The sequence below is a fragment of the Anopheles cruzii genome, chromosome 3 (genome assembly GCF_943734635.1).
Source record: "Anopheles cruzii chromosome 3, idAnoCruzAS_RS32_06, whole genome shotgun sequence".
In the NCBI taxonomy this organism is placed as follows: Eukaryota; Metazoa; Arthropoda; class Insecta; order Diptera; family Culicidae; genus Anopheles; species Anopheles cruzii.
In genome coordinates this window covers 42,447,090-42,464,143 of record NC_069145.1, presented here as the reverse complement: position 1 = coordinate 42,464,143, position 17,054 = coordinate 42,447,090, and the positions used below count along the sequence as shown (strand labels likewise).

The window sequence follows — 17,054 nt, the reverse complement described above, 5'->3', positions numbered from 1 at the left end:
TAAAGGACAACGACCTGATGTCGCCGCGTTATTCCGGACGTTGCGTGCTCGGTCAGCAGGACATGGATGCCTGGACTTTCACTTGTGTAATACATTTTTCCACAATAAAAAAATTACGTATGTTGAGTATGTTAAATTACGATAGTAAAGTAAGTGCGGCAACGTAACCCGGTCACCAAGCATGTCAGACCGACTGATTTATTTGTTGGATCTGATTCGTTACAATTCGACTAACGATTTTCAAAAACTGCTTCGCTCAAGCGCGGGTCAATTGGCTCAAAATTTGAGGAATTCAATTTATATTTTAACCTATGAAAACGGTTAATTTTATAACCGGTTGACAATGAATGTGCTCGAAACGATTCGAGCAAACCGGTTCGAGCTACGCGGATGCTGCGTGGCTTGCGCTGTCAACAAATGACAGCTCGTTGCTCTGAAACCGTCAAATTCAGTCGCATAACAATCACGCGTCGCAGTCGAACTCGAGAAAAGGAAATTGAAGCACCGCCGCAGCGCTTGTGTACCCAGCGCGGTATTACCAGAGAGCAGGGAAAACCGAAGAAAAAAAGCACAATCTCGTAACCCGCTTCCGCGCAGAGCGTGGATACCCGGTGATTGCGCGTGTGTTCTGTGCTCTTGTCGTGTTTGTGCATCGCTCGGACGTGTTCTAATCATTTCTTCCCCGAGTGAACAGCTACGGGCTACACGACGCAGCGCGGCCATCAGCGTGAAACTCTTCAGCCGAGGTAATAATCTAAGCACACCACAGTCACAGCTTCCCGAGGCGGCTAAGAAAATGTTGTTTGTTTCTCGGAAATGACGATGACAGTTACTAAAAGCTAAAAACATCCCTCGGCGAAATCACGGCAACCGTGGCATTGCGCAGAACGTTGTTTGTTTTTGTGGGTGCAATAGTCCAACAGGCCGACACGGGGTGGTGCAGGTTAAAGTTCAGATCCGGTCAGTCGCGGTGATAAGCCGCAAAATCATTGTGAAGATGGGCCACCAACGACTGCTATGTAGTCGCAGTAGAGCTGCAACATACGGCAGCAAATCGAAAGCAACCGAAAAGCAACGGAAGCGGTGGCGTAGAACGGCTTGCAAAGCGGCTCGGCCAAGAAAGCGGGTCACTACCCACTTACTCGTTTTAGGAAGTTTTTGTCCGTTCCCGTGCGTCGCAAAGACAAACCAGTTTTCAGTTAACGCCTCTTTTGGTTCCATGAAAGGGCACGCTGCCTTGAGAGGGTAGCTTTGAGGTGGTGCGTGATTCACGCATATCGATCCGCACATGTCGCCGAATCATACGATACGGTGCGATATAATTTTCACGCCTCTGAATAAGACCACCGGCTGAGGAATGAAAACACGGGAACGTCACGTCGGCAGTCTGGCTTCGGTGATTGGTTCAGGCGAAGAACGCGCGGTGGCGGAAGGGCGCGTGACGCGCTCGCATGACGCAATCGTACGATTTCTTTCCCGCCGTCCGCCTCACCTGCAAAACAAACCACCCTTGCCGACCGACTCGCGGTCATGCATGCATCTTGCGCCCTACTTTATGCGCACAACAGTTTCTAGCACTTTCAAGACGACCAAGAACGTTGTGTTTCACATCACATCTCCACGTTGGCAGTTGGAGGCGTGTGCGATAGCAGATCTAATGAGGACAATGATGATGATATTGAAACCAATGTGCAGGGCGTGCTAGATAAACGTGCCCAATTATCACCAGCATCAACGCTAACATATTGTCTCCTAGACTCGTCCCCGCCGCCGTCACAGCGTTTGGTTCCGTTTCAAATTGCATTGCATTGTGGTCAGTTGCTACGTTTCAGCCTACATAGACTCCGTGCGGATTTGTAAAGCGTTTTGTCTTCACAATAGATTCCATTGCTAACCACTGTACACTCCGGAAGCTGTGGAACACCCAGAAATTTCAGGGTGTGGCGAGACACGAATTCTTTTGCTGTCCCCTCACCAGGCTGTAACGGAATGTAGGTTCGTCATAATGGTGACGTTCATGCTACGACGAGCGATCAACATTTGGGGATGCAACAGATGACCGAAACGCATTTGAAACAATACGAAAACTGCGTCCAGCCGCGTAGTCTCCGGCACCGGTTGCTGACCGGTCTCAGAAACGGGTTTTGCTGCAAGTGCCAGGCCGACTCGTTGAAGAGAAAAGCTTCAGAACTGGCTTAACCGGCACGTGGTTTTGTGATCAAAGTAGACAGTGCGTGCTTGTGTGTTTGTGAGCACACGCAAACTGGTGATTCACATCAATGAAACGTATCCACAGATAGAGCCAGAGGGATGACCACTTGTGCCAAAATCAATAATGTTTTTTGTGCTGTGCCCTCATTAAGCGCTGCTGCTGGGAGGATTGCTGGGATGGTCTTTCCGCGTCACACTCCATACGCGATCATGCTTATCGCGTTACGCGCTCAGTAGCTTATCAACTCGTTCGTTCTGAGTCATGACCATACTGAGGGTGTGGTAATATCTACGAGAAAGCAGTCACAATTTCAAGCCTCTTCGGTGAACACGTTAATGTTGTTTAAGCTACCCGATTTGGGATTTCTTTCTTATCAGTAACCTCTCTTACTACGATATGCCCCGTACTAGTTAGGATTTGTTGTTTTGTTGACAACTATGTGTAGCCTTTTGTTGAAATCTGTGGCAGTTCAGGCTACGAGCGTAACACCTTCAATAAGCTGGTAAAACTGTTGGAAAAAATATATCGATTTGTGGGAAAATAAAACTGAAAACATGAAGAGGGTGAAGCATTTCCGTCGATATCTCGAATGGGCGATGGCCAACCCTTCGCCATACCTCCTTGTGTCGTATTGTTAACCCTATTTTTTATCCTTCTTTCGAGTGGCGCAATCGTAAAGTGATACAAGTGCCAATTTCCCACAACCTGAAAACTCTTTTCATAATTCATTAATGTGTGTATTTGCGCGGGTGTGTGTGCCTCTTTTCTATATTGGGAAAGGACGACACGAACAACGTTCGATTGAAAAAGTCAAGTTTCCCTTTCTTTTTGTTCAGGAAGGAAGAAAGAGAAGCCACCGGCACCGGATTGAATAATGTAGTGAAAATGTTTCAAACATACTGTTCATGGAAACAGCCAGGCGGCTATTGGGGCGCAGTTTTTTCACATTTATAATATTTTTATAAAATGTCTGAATATACGTTAGAGCTTATTCAATGTCAATGCGTTGTGGTTTCTTTTCTTTCTTGCAGAGATGTGTAAGACAGTGTAACATCTTTGGCTATTCTAAATAGAATAGAAGTTTTCGTCGGAAGTTGGTAAACTTTTGTCAGGTTGATAATGTATAGGGCGAGTATATGACACACACCACCCCAGCCACGGCCATGTGAGAAGATAATCGTGTGTAGAAAGTGTAGTGGCTAAGTGTGTGCATGTAGTCGTTGTTTGATTATTGTGCGAGCAGCGATAATTATTTCGTTCGTAGCTGTCTGCGCCTCGTAATCGCGCGATACGATTGAAAATAAGCGAAAGTTCGAAGCAGAAACAAGTGCTAAAACGATTTAATATAAGGTATAAATTTCGCGTTAACACAATAGCTGGATTTGTCTTTTTATTAATAATTTTATTAATTTCCTGTTAAATTATTTTGAAGTTAAATCATACGGGTAAAATCCTCCATGGATGGATGCAATGGTTATTATGCCAAAAGCTGATTTGATCATGTGAACTAGAGTTGCCCACCGGTCATGTGTCAGTGCGCTAAATGTTCTAAACTCATCTCTCGTGGTTCACGTGGCTGTCCAATCCTAGGCCCCACACACTAGAAATGTAATCTGGACAGCAGCATCATACTGACGCACGAGAACACCCGCTGTCTCCATTCGCTGTGAAGAGAACTCCTTGCTCAAGTGCACTTAGGGTTGATTGTCACGATTTAAGGAAGCAGTACGACGTTTACGGCTCTCAGATGGGTATTGCGCAGTAAGTTATCCGAATTGTTAGTAGCAAAGGAGATCAAGTTGAAGGTTGCTCCCGCAATTGAATGGGCCGTGGGAGACAAGGTGCACAATGGTTGAAATGCCCCTCGGTTCGGTTGAGTGGGCAATAGTTTGCCGACATTTTCGGGATGCATATTTATCGATGCCGGAAATATGTGTGAATTAAGCGTGTCAATTAAGGTGTGGCCAAATGGCACGGATGCTAAAAAGGGCACGACGGTGCTATAACTGCCCGCGACTGTTAGCTCTCCTCGTTATTATCTGTTCCCGAAATCACACACACACCCGGCACATGTGGCTCCGCGTGTGGTGCAGCACTGCACTGCATCATAAATCATCCAATCATCAAACCCGCGCACTACAAATCCCACCATATCGCCGCGTGAAATAATCAGCTTAAATGAGTTTGTCCTTTCATGTCTTTCTCTCTCTCTTTCTTTCGCTGTCTTGCTCCCTCTGTACAGATCCGGTCCGGTTATCGTCGAGGTCTGTGTGTGCACGTAACGTGGTCAGTATTACGCCGCTGTAGAAGCCCGCTCCGATCCGAAAACCCCACGTAATCACAAAGGACAAGCAAAAGGCGCCAAGCTGGCATCGTCAACGGCACCGCAACAGCAGCAGCAGCAGCAGCAGCAACAACAACAGACACCGGCGAGAATGTCGCGCAAACGGCCACGTGACAGTTTGACCGGCACGGTTCCCAGTAGTAGTAGTAGTAGCAGTGGTGGTGGTGCCGCGAGTAGCGGCGGAAACGCTCGGTTGACAATCGACGAAACGGTATCGATCACGATCGATCCGAACGGCGAGCTCGAGGATCGGTTGGCTACGCGGCAACCATCGCCAGCGCCGCGTACCACCGATGGTACCCCGGACAGCACTAATGGCAGCAGCCGTCGGTTCAGCAGCATCCGAATCGCGGAAGATGCCGGGCTGGAGCCCGGCCACGGCGATCATTTTTGGCCGCCCAACAACGACGGTGCAATGAACGGGCATGTCAACTTTGAATCCGAAATGCCACCGTCTCCACGAACGAATCGCTCTTCGCCATCATCGGCACCGGCAGCCTCATTGGCCGCCCCATCGGCCGCGGACGGGGTCGTCTCCAGTCAGCAAGGCAGCGGTGTCGAGCACAGCCCGCCGGTGGTAAGTGTGTCAACGAAAATCAAACCGTGAAGAGAAAGTTCTCACGTATGTCGAGGCGATAGCGTTCGGTTCGGTGACTCCAGAGTCTTGCAGCGTTGACTCGAAACATTCCACCAGTCTTTCCCGTGTCGCCTGGAGCTGCAATTTCAAAGTTGAAAGTACCATTTTTAAAGATGTTTCACTATGTCATGCTGCTTACCTAGCTCCATTCATGTGTGAACTTCGTGAGTTATCAACCCATTTTGCACTTCAGTTGATAACCGTCATGAATAATTGTTCGAGTTGTAGGCCTCTGGGTACGGGACCGTTGTGTAGTCACTAAGGGACGGCGTTCAAGTTGATAACCTGTTGATTTACGTTTCTTTATGTACACCGTAGCTCTAAACTTATCAATGAAGAGTTACCGAAAATCGAACTCCAGCACGATTGCATCACAACGTTCTCGGGTGCCGAAGGAATTCGGCGCCGCTTATCATGGACGCGGGCATCACCAATGCACGAGGCGTACGATGTTATAGTTCGCGTCCATCGGCGTATCTTATCACCTTCCGCGTTGTCCGGGAGATTCCCTCGGAGCAGCATTTTTCTCCTGCGTCATCACTGTTACACTGTCGACTACTGCCCTATCGTATGATACATTACCGTGGAGGCTATCCCATTTTTTCGTTGCCCTGATAGCGTTGACGCTGAGCTCGAAGAGTTTACTTCTTCTCTACCGGCATTAGTCTTGGATTGTTATAGATCGCATGACATGGATTTGCTCATCAAGCGGGTGGTGTGAATCATACGCCAATAATCGCCAAGTGCATCCTGTCTCCCTAAAAGTAGACCGATTATGAGTAATGTGTTAGTCTCTTTGATTTGTTTGCTCGTTAACCACATGCTTTTACCCAATCGGTGCTGTGCACAAGGAACGCGGTATCGGTCATCGGTCATATTGTGTGTCGCGCCACAGAATTGTGTCAAGGATTCGTTGCCTCTCAAACATACCCTGTCATCTTGTCGAAATTATCTAACCAATGTTTTCAAGGCCAGAATGTGGAAGGAACAAAAATAATAAAACGGCACATCTGCGAGCGACAGCACCACCACCACCAGGAAATCAACTCGATTAGCCGCCGCGAGTACAAAACCGGCCGGCGAAATCGAAATATTCGTTTGTCACATGTTTCACGTGGTTCTGAAAGTACAAACAAATAGGCCAGATTGAGGGCCAGATTTTTATATTTGGCCAGATTGAGGTTTATACTTTAGAGTTCGCGGGGTAGCCTCGCGGGGTTCTCTATGGTCTCGCCGCCGTGTTTCAGCCGCGGTCGTGATCGTCTGTGTCGGCGGACGTTTTCGATGGTGTCGTGTGGTGCGTTGGTGTGCGTTCCATTCCGCTGGTCGCGGACCCGAAATTCCGCGACGGCAGACGCAGACGTCATCGATTTTCGGACGTTCTTGTAGGGGTTTCCTGTGTTAGCACGCGTGTGTTCAGCGTGTGCGCGGATCGCGTGATTTTACGCAAAGCATACGATAGGCCGATAAAGAACGAGGGGCATGACAGACAGGGGGGAGCGCTGAGAAGGGTGTTTAGCGCGATTTTCGGTTTTTGCGCGATTCACATTTTTTTGTCGTTGCAAATTTGCGACGTTATTAGATAATAACCATTACAAAAATCTGTACCTTGTTTATTGTTACAGAAATGCCGCTTTTAAAAGTTGTATTTCGATTGATATGTTGTTTCGAATTGATTCTAGCGAATTTGCAATATGCAGATGTTAGATCAATCCTACAAAACTTAAGCAATAAAATTATTCTTGGTTTTTTTCGTGACTACGAAATAGTTCACGGAGAATCCATCTCAAAGTTCGTTTTACTCGAACAATACAAGGACACCGTGCCGTGCGTATGATTGAGACGAAAGCGATTCAATTGTGTGTCTGTGCCTATAGTGCTTCACTTTAAGCTTCGCGCTTCTTTTCATGCTTCCCGGAAGACATAGCGGATGGTTTCTGTTTAGGGCCCGAAGGCCCGGTCCGCGGAGAGGCAACAATTTCCTGCAATATCATACGATCACCCGACGTGCGCCAGCATGACGTGGAAGTTTGCTAGTGGCCATGGCAGAGAAGACACCATGGCGGTGAGGTGTGGTGTCTTCTATCAGATTGGTGTGTTTCTCTGCACACGCTGCGTTCCGTTATTTTCGCGAGCGCCGCGAACCGGGAAAACAGCAGATGCCACATTATTGCATCAATTTCGTTTGTAGTATATAAGCGCCGGGCACAGAGATGCGATACCTACCATACCTCTTCCGAAACATAGTTTGGTCTATGTTGGTGAATAGATGAGGCTCCATAGACACCAAAGAACCGAAATGGGTTTAGTTACAGCAGATGCTCAAGAAGCCAGCAAGATTTTTGTCCAGGATGATTGTAAGCTTGCCGAAAAATCACCAACTTGAATGATGTTGTTGACTTTCCGGGTTTTCATCTTCGCTGATCCTCTGTTTTTGTTGTCTTGATTTTTTTTTCTTTTAAGGAACGGGCTATGCTGTATTTAGTTCGTTTGGCTGATTATGGGAGAACAGATTTTTTTTAAATTGAAGGGCAAAGCAATTTTAGTTTATCGTGTAAAGGAGATGTTGATAAGAGAAGCTTTGCGCGATAAAAGTATCGCAGTATCCGGGAAGAACCGAAGAGTCGTCTTTGCTTCCGCGCTGTAAAACTTGTTTTGCTGGCTTGGCCCAAATGGTTTCAACTTTCAATCGCCCCTCACATTTTTCGACACCATATTTGCCATCGACGATCAGTGTATCGTATCTGAAACGAAGGAACACATGCGATAATGGCCAATAATTCCACAGTGCAGCTTGGAGTTGGAGCAATGTGCATGAAGTTGGGAATACTGTGCACGCTAATTGCCAGAAGGCGAACCCGAAACATGTGTCCCAAGATAAGAGGGCAAGAAAATAGGAAAGCAAAAATGATAATTGTGGTCATTTTGGAACAATTTTCGACTCACTGTGGTTGCTGGGCTGGTCAAAACTGGGCCACGTTATGTTGGAAATGCCCAAGATGCGTGCTAATAGATTCTGAAAGAAAACCATTCCAAGTCATGAGTTGGGCTAACTTGGTACACAACTTACCATGTTGCTATGCTGTGTCGATCAGAATCGTGATTCTTCAATTCCGCTCTATTTGTCGACTATTGAAGCGGACACAGACAGCCACACGGTCGTTTGCACGCGAACAGCTGATCCCATCGGTGAGGTGACTCAGCGTGTGTGGCGTGATCGACGATCGCAGTCGAACGGTGTTAGCCGTCATCGATTGGTGTGATTTTCCTTCTGTGCCACTGAGTCAGAAGCTGCGAAAAGATTATTTGAGCATGCTTACCTAATGTTGGATTTTCTGTATCATTTAACAATTATTTTACAATACGATATCGAATTCTGCTGCCGACGTACCGGCCGATCACGCCACTAGTTGACAGTTTCGTGTTACTTCGCATCGACACACACACGTCGGCGGTATAGTAAGGAACTCCGGCTTTCGTCACGCGTCGTTAATGTAACATTCATTTCGCATCGATCGATAGTAAAAGCAATGGCGCGTTCAACCCGCTGCCGGCGATCCTTCTTCGCCTGTCCCGGCGAATGGACGGGTCGAGCGTGTTGCGTGGAACTACGTGTAGTGGCGCCGTCGTGTGTCGGTGGTAGTGACGGGATGGTGCATCCCGTTAAGTACAGGCGAACTGGTGGTCGCGAACGTGCCGATGCCGGCATTTTTTCCTACTTCGCCACTAGCGAATGCGCTGACCGCTACTGTCCGCTCCGAGAGTCCAACTATCGGGTCAGCGTTGCGATTCCGTCCACGGCAGTTTTTCAGCAGCAGCGAGTGCGAACGGTGGTGTTGTTCGCGGTGTCCGGCCTAGTCCTAGTAGCTCTAGCCGTCGTGATATGCGTGGTGTTCCGATCTGCGACTAAACACACGGCGCGGTCACTTTTGACGTGTTTCATTGGTGGAGGTCGTGGAACGGTACACTGGTTAGACCACCCGATTTGGGCGAGTGTGTTGTTATTCTGCATTCCTGTGGTTTCTCAGCGATATAGAAACCTTGGCGATAGGGGCGCGTCGCGGAACACGAAACAAGAAATAAGTTACGGAAACGTCCGCGCAAAACGTGTCAGTGTTACGTGGAAGGCTAGAGAAGTAAGCTCAAAGTAACACGCGTGGAGTTGCAATCTAGTTGCAGGGAAAAGAAAACAAACCCCTTTTGCGCGCTACTTGTGTTTTGTGCAAATCACAGTAGACGTGGAGCTTAGCAACCTCTCAGGACCGCTCATACATTGTCGGGTGGATGACAGTTTGCAACGGGTGGTCTGCATCGAATAACGCTTAAAGCAAACCGTGGATCGAATTGGTGAAAAAATTAGTGATTTATTTTTAAAAGAATAGTCGAGTGAGTAAGGAGCAAGAAAATAATACACGAATCCCGTTCAAAATGGCACCCAACTATAAATCCATCGAAAACGGGAGCCCGGCAACGATTTCCATCCAACGATTCGATGTAAGTGTCAAACGTGAGTAGGAGAGGTCTACAAAAATCGATCGTGTCCTCCTGATATGGTATCGATTTGTCTATGTTGTAGGGAAAAATGTGTGACATTAGCAATACTCATCGTAATTATGTGACCTCGTCTGGCAACAGAAGAGTTTGCCGTCTGATTACCCAAAAATAGCTTGTTTCATGTGCATGATGATGTTTCGCATGTTTCCGTGTTGGAAAATCTAGGTTGCGCCGGGTGCATTTTTCATCGTTGGCTTGGCATTTGATGTTATTAGGTGGCGCCCCTGCTGCTGTGTGTGTCTGGCTAATGAAATCGTCATTTCACCGCCAGTAAATGGTTTTGCTTTCACTTGAATCCGGGTGGTGTGCCCTTATCGTGCTGTGCTTCTTAACTTATGACAGTCTCAGTAGGCCGCTGGTGATTCGATTAGTGACCAGCCGTGCGGTGAACATTGGTTTTGTTTTTAAAGCGCACGTATATTGCAAATCCCACTATAAAGAAACCATCGCTTGATGGTTTGCAACTTCATACAAAAATATGAATATGTTTCTAGTTCATAATAAATGGGTTAGAGCGAGTCGAATAATGCAAACGATTGAAGGCTCATTTTTGAATCGACTCGTGAATGATGTCAACAAACTTCACTGAGTGAGTTTCACTTTACATAAAGGCGCCGTTTACATTCAATTCTGGTGACTCACTTTTAAAATACATGGAATTAACACCATTAAACCGGACAAACGTTACGCTATAGTTATCCTTCTTTTGAAGGCTTGCGAAATGGCATCAATGTGAAAGAAAAACTTGACAAAAATGTGATAAATAGTATTCATGGCTTCAAGATCCCATTCTTTTTAAGCCTCCGGACTTAACTTAACGTTTCCGGAGAGCGGAACACAGTGTTCGTTCCACTACTGTATCCTTCCTTCTTCTGGCCGATTATCAACTGTGAGGCCTACGTCAACATTCATATTTCATTCAAACCGTAAAGTCCCTGTTGCACGCTACGTACTTAAGCCTACGAAGCCAGATAAGCCATATCTGCATCGTTTATCTAAAAGAAGCTACCGTAAATTTACGCCGCTCCATTACTACGCAGGAGGTTACGGAACGGGCTTTGCCCATGCGCCTCTTGTTTCAATGTGCACTCTAGTCTTAATTACCACCATTGTTTCAAAAGGATATTACTAATTGCACTTCCCGCCTGCTAGTTACATGGCGCCTTTAATTTGCGCGCCGGATTTTGTATCGATACTAGAAGACTATTCTATCCTCTTGCTATTGCTGCCCCTTTTCAATCAGGAAGGGAAGTTTACCTGAAGGTGATTGCCGTTTGAACGAGTGCTTGAAACATTTAATGAAAATGTTCAACAAATACTAAATTTAAGCACAAAAAGTGCAAAGTGAAAGCATGCCTCTTGTAGTGGATGCCACCAAAAGTTAATGTTGGTATTAACGCTCATCTGTTGTGTCCCTATTCCTCTGTACGACAAAAACGTTGCTCTATGTTCGGGGTTTGCTGACGTCGGTTACAAATGCCACGCAACCAACCCGCAAGCGACACAATCTGGGTGACGGGACTGTCTGAGCCCGAATGAGTTGGAACTTTTGGTGGTACACCACCAGCGTACAACCACGCCACCATTAAAAACTATATCCGCCGAATTCATAACGCATGAGCGGTCAACATGTGCCACTCGTCGGGCTTGGAAAGTGAAGGACAGAGAGCGACAGCACCAGAGAAGCAAAAACTCAAACCAAAACACTTGCCGCTCGGGGTTGAGACCCGCGGACCCGGTTTGCGTCGAGGCCAACTGAACTGATTAGAGGACGTGGGTTTGAAATTTGTACTTTCCTCTATCTCCACGGGGCTTGTTACGTGCCGGAACTTACACTCTATATCAAGGTCCACTCTCTTTGAGGCTTGGTTCATTCCATTGCATGTTTTCGTCTCCGAAAAAGACGAAATAAGAGCCCATCCTCATCCGATTTGCCACCTCGATCGCAGCCGCGGTGCAAGAACATAGTATTTAATTTTAGCACCCTCGACTTAAGCGCAATCGATGGAGTGCTTAAAAATAGCGTCTTGAAACAACAAACATCGATCGCCGGATCCGTTCTCTAAAACCCTCGGTCGGTGCATCGTACGATGCGCATCACAGACAAAATCCGGCAGCCGCTTGTGTGTGGACGGCTGTTGATGGTTGCCGGGATGGGTTACGAATCTGGTGGCACCACCTTGTTATGAGCATTTACAACAGCAACAAATTTATAATTTCGAGAGTGTCTTAAAATTTCTAGATTACTGTAAAAAATCGAAAATGATTAAAAAGAATGATAGACAACAGTATTCAATATTTTAAACATTGAATTGGTTTCCTTTTTCTTATGTTATTCCATGATCTTTTAATGTTTGACAAATACAAATTATTTGACAAAAATCAAGTTTCTGTTGTATAGTTAATCCGTTGTATTTGTTAATCCGTTTAAAATATGTTGCTATTGACCAAATAATTTACTCTCTCCTAATCTTTCTCTTGTAGACAATTTGCAAGCAAGCACCATACTCGTCGGAGCTGGACGCGATCCAAGAGCGCGATCGATGCGACTACGCACAGAAAATTACCTATCAGATGGCCCGCTCCGGGACGGCGCCACGCATGATACGCGTTTATGCGGACGGTATATACGATCTATTCCACCAGGGACACGCCAGACAGCTAATGCAAGTGAGTAAAACGCACCGACCGCGCCGCAAGGAGTAAGAATCATAAGTGTCGATCTTGTTTCGTCTCGCTCGTAGGCTAAGAACGTGTTTCCCAACGTCTACCTGATCGTTGGCGTCTGCAACGACCATCTGACCCACAGCCGAAAGGGACGAACAGTCATGAATGATGAGGAGCGCTACGAAGCCGTGCGGCACTGTCGCTACGTCGATGAGGTACGTTACACCAGCCCGGAGTACACCCCGGAGAGCAGGCGCAATTGAAAATCGGGCCAGCATGTGGCGAACTCTCTTGCCTGTGGCGCAAATTGACGCGATTAGCCTTTCGTTTGCAAAGGCCAAGTGCGCTTGCGGCCTTTTTTCGGTGGCACAATGTGGCCGGAAGTGATCACGATTGAAAAGAATTGAACAAAATTGCTCAATTGAACGGAATGGTGAAGAAAAGGCCTTCTGGCCGTGGTGCTGCTGCAGGCGCGTTGCAGCCGTCGTCAATTGGTTGCCTGCGGGGTGTGCAATAGTTCTGCGTCAACTTTTAAATTGCTAGCAAACGAAATAGTCTGTCACAGTGTCAAACCCAGTGTGTTGGCACATTTGTAGCGTGATTGACATTTTCCATAAACTCCTGGAAGCTCGTGGGCATAATTTAATGGAATGGATGGATGACAGAATGATGCTTGCGATTAGTCGCGACACTGTGGCAAAGTAAAAGCAACATTTCGAAATTATTTAATTTATATCTTGCTTTCTCCCTGTTTCAGATTGTGCGCGATGCACCTTGGGAGCTGGATGATGAGTTTATCGAGAAGCATAAAATTGATTTCGTGGCCCACGATGAAATACCTTACAGCACGGACGACTGTAACGACGTGTACGCCAACATTAAGGCACGTGGCATGTTTGTGGCGACTGAGCGCACGGAAGGTGTTTCGACGTCCGACATTGTGGCGCGCATTGTAAAGGATTACGATATTTACGTCCGAAGAAATCTGGCCCGCGGCTATACGGCCAAGGAGCTAAACGTGTCCTTTTTGTCCGAGAAGAAGTTCCGCTTCCAGAACAAGATGGTCGAGCTGAAGGACAAGGTGCGCAAGGGAACGGACGACATCATCAGCAAGTGGGAGGAACGGTCTACTGATCTGATCAAAACGTTTCTACTGATGTTCGGCAAGGAGCGAATCTCAATGTTTCTGTCCGACTCGAAGCAGAGGCTACGTTCAGCCCTCAGCCCGCCCGGTAGCCCCGAGCGCAGTCTGCACGGCGAGGACGACGACGATGACGACGGGGAGGAGGGAGAAGATCCAGAGAGTCCGGACTCTGTGTTGGATTCGCCACCGAGCAAGCGCTCGAATGTGCTGCTCCGTGGTTCCATCGCCCCGATCGACGACGATGACAACGAGGAAGACGAGGATGACGATGAAGCGTACCTCGATTCGCGGTCGCGGCCTACCTCCAGCTACAATATTGCGGTGATGGCCAGTGGTGGAGCCGGTGGTGTTGGAGCCGTTGGTGACGGCAACAATAGTTTGGTCGGTGGTGGTTCCCGGGGCTTCAACAATCGCCACTAGAGTAGCAAGCAAGCAGAAGGACGTTACAGCACGCCGCATATTTTGCCGAGGTGTAGAATAAACGAACTAAGCATGCACCCCAGAAACATATAGAAGCGATCAAGCGGAAGCAGAGACAAACCTACCTACCAACGGGAAAAGTGGTCTGTGGGACTCACGTCCCGCATGTGCTGGATTGGGGGCATGTGGATGTGGAATGTCCTGCCTACGATCGCCCGCCGCCAAAAACTTACGACGTTGTTTTAGGAAATGATTAGTACGATGGCAGCCTGTAAATGGCGGCGTTATCCCATTAAGCAGAATCGTCCTTCCATCACCCGCCGACAGTGCAAGGACTGTGCAAAACACTTTAGTAAAATTGTTAAACCGACCGGGCGGCGACCGGTTAGTGGTGTTCCAAGCGAAAATGGCAGAAAGCGAAACGGATTTTCCTGTGTCGGCTTTTGCACGGAACGTTTCTGAGATTGCAGATGTGTGTCACGCGTACAAGCATTGTTTGCCAAGGGACAAGGGCAGAAACGCTGGACTGCTAGCTGACTGTAAAACTAACAAAGAAACAGAAATCTTAGGCTTACACAACAATGGAGGCATGGGAGAGATAAACTGAGAAGGGGCGATGGGCTATACACTAAATTATTAATCGAGCGGACAAACGCTGTTCTATTTATTCTATATTTTTGCGGTCTAATGGGCTTTGGAGAGCGGAGGGCGCGGTTGCGAAACCCCATAAGTGTGGAGTTGTTGGGAATGAAATGAAAACCCGGAACACGAACCTTTCTCGTCGTAAAGCTTTGTTTTGTTTTAGTAAATTTTGTGTCTTCAAAATTGTTCTGTTTGTGTTAAAGAAGTGTGCGATATGGCAATGAAATGAGAAAGCGCGAACGTACACCGTAGTGGAGCACCTTTTTGCTACGTTTTGCGCGGTTTTACTGATAAATGTGATAAACCAGATATCTCATGGATGTTTCTTGGTCTTTCGACGCGTTGCTTGTAGTGCTCATGGAGTTCGCTTGGTCTGTGGATTGCCGTAACGCAAAACACGTTTGTTAGTAAGACTTGAAAACAAAACTAGCTCCGTTATGAGTTCTTCATATTTACTTGGATCGGAGTTAGAAATATATGTCTAACTCATTGAAAACATGCATTGCTACATTGCTTCGTTCAGAAGGATTGGGTTTTGACTGCGTAACGCACCGACAATTCTCGCTAAGAAAAGTAAAACGTGAGATGAGCGAAAGAAAACATAACTAATCATCAAGCATTCACACGGTTTTGAATCCTGCTATGAACACTCTATCGACCCAAAGTATAGTATTTTGAATCCTCACATTCCGCCACACAAGCGAAGAGGAATACAAAGAACCGCTATTCAATAACCTAATGCACTTTCAAAACACTCCGTCGCAGTGGCATCGTAAGATCAAAGTTAACTCTAGAAGAACGGTACGCTTGCAAATGTGGCGCTCACTGTCGCTGTGCAGAGATGGGTTGCGTGTCTGCGCTCCGTTTTAACAACAGAACTGAAATTGTTGGTTAGTTCGTAAACCGCTGGAACGATTAGGAATAGGGAGAGCAAACCTGTAGCGTAAGATTCAGGAAGAAAGTAAGCCGTGTGCTAAGCTCTCATGTTGTTTCCTATTGTCTGCAGCTTTCAGCCAAACGCTGCGCAAGTAATGTTGGCACTAAATTATGGAAGTAGAAAACGACCCCGAAGAGAGTGCGGTAGGTACCCCACCCTACGACGCTTCGGTGGGACCGAAACACAAAACAGAACAAAATAAAACTGAAGCAAATCATGTTACACCAACACTTATTATTCGCCTAGTGCATAGTTTTCTGGGAAATATTGGAAAAAATGAAAAGAAATAAAACAAACAATAAACATACTTGTAGCCAAGAACAATTGAAATAGACTCTCTTTAAACATCCGCAGCATAGAGCATTTCGAGGCACAGATGAACGGTAGCAGGATCGTATGGAGTTTAAAAATTCAATCAAGGAATAAATTACATCTCAACAGCAGTACCACTTTGCGTTGCATTTCGTCGTTTTGGCTTTGTTCGGGTTCGGCGGTATGATTAATCTTCTGTTTATATTAACGATTCATTCAATCAATCTGATTTTTTATGTCATTTTATCGCTTTTAGTTGTTCTAGTTTGATAACCAATATATTATATTATAAATTATTTTGAGAAGTGTAAGTATACTATGTTAAAGTCATTTATTACCTATCGATGCACATTCCACTTTAATTGTGCAGATGAAGATTGTATCCATGTGTGTTGTTGCCGCGAAAAAGATTGTATTATTATTACTGTACAACCCTCAGGATACTAATTGCTATCTTACATATAGGTTGTTTAATTGAAGCTTTTCCTCGATGCAGTCCAAGTTTCCCCGTCGTGCGGTGGGAGCGATACCAAATATCGTGTCCTTTTCTCACATTGAAATTGAGAGCACTATTCGACCGGCCCGATTGCAAAGAGATCGAAAAAGAGAACAGTAAAAAAGAGAATACATAATTAGCGTAAGGCAGAGGTTATCTCGTGCCGTATGATTCTATTTAGCTGTTCTCTATTTTCATTATTGTTGCTATTGCTTTCTCTTTTCTTTCTACTATCTCTTTCTTTTTAATTTTCTTCAATGCTCTCTAGCTTATTTTATTTAATTATATTTTTTTAACTTTATTCTAAGCAATTCTAGTCGGCGGCGCACTGCTGAAGAACGAAGGAATCGAGCAGATAGTGACAAGAAATTAGCGCCACACCATCGGCAAAGTGCAGCAATATGTTGATGTAAAAACGTTAACAAAACGTTTTTGAATTGCAAATACATCGTTTTTCCTGCTTAGCAAAAAACGGACACATTTTATCGCGCTTCCCAAGTTTTTAAACAGTTCAAACACAGTTATTTAAAAAAATATGCATTATAAAATGCTCATGCAAATGCTCAGACACGATTGACAATAAATGATCGCTTCGTGAAGGAAGGAATTGCCAGAAATCGAAGAGAGAGAGCAGAAACCGAACGGGATGCAAATTGTAAATGGGATGGTTTTTCACGTGCTTTGGCAAA

At 46.1% G+C, this 17,054-nt stretch overlaps 1 protein-coding gene across 1 annotated transcript; it reads left to right on the top strand.

The window, feature by feature from the left end:
• Window positions 1-4,494: 4,494 nt before the first annotated feature.
• Window positions 4,495-16,037, top strand: LOC128270434 (choline-phosphate cytidylyltransferase A-like; the record flags this gene model as incomplete). Its single annotated transcript, XM_053007832.1, has 4 exons — window positions 4,495-5,133; window positions 12,232-12,417; window positions 12,492-12,629; window positions 13,172-16,037. Coding segments are annotated over 4 exons (1,770 nt in total), but the record flags the coding sequence as incomplete, so codon positions are not given.
• Between the last annotated feature and the right edge of the window lie 1,017 nt (window positions 16,038-17,054).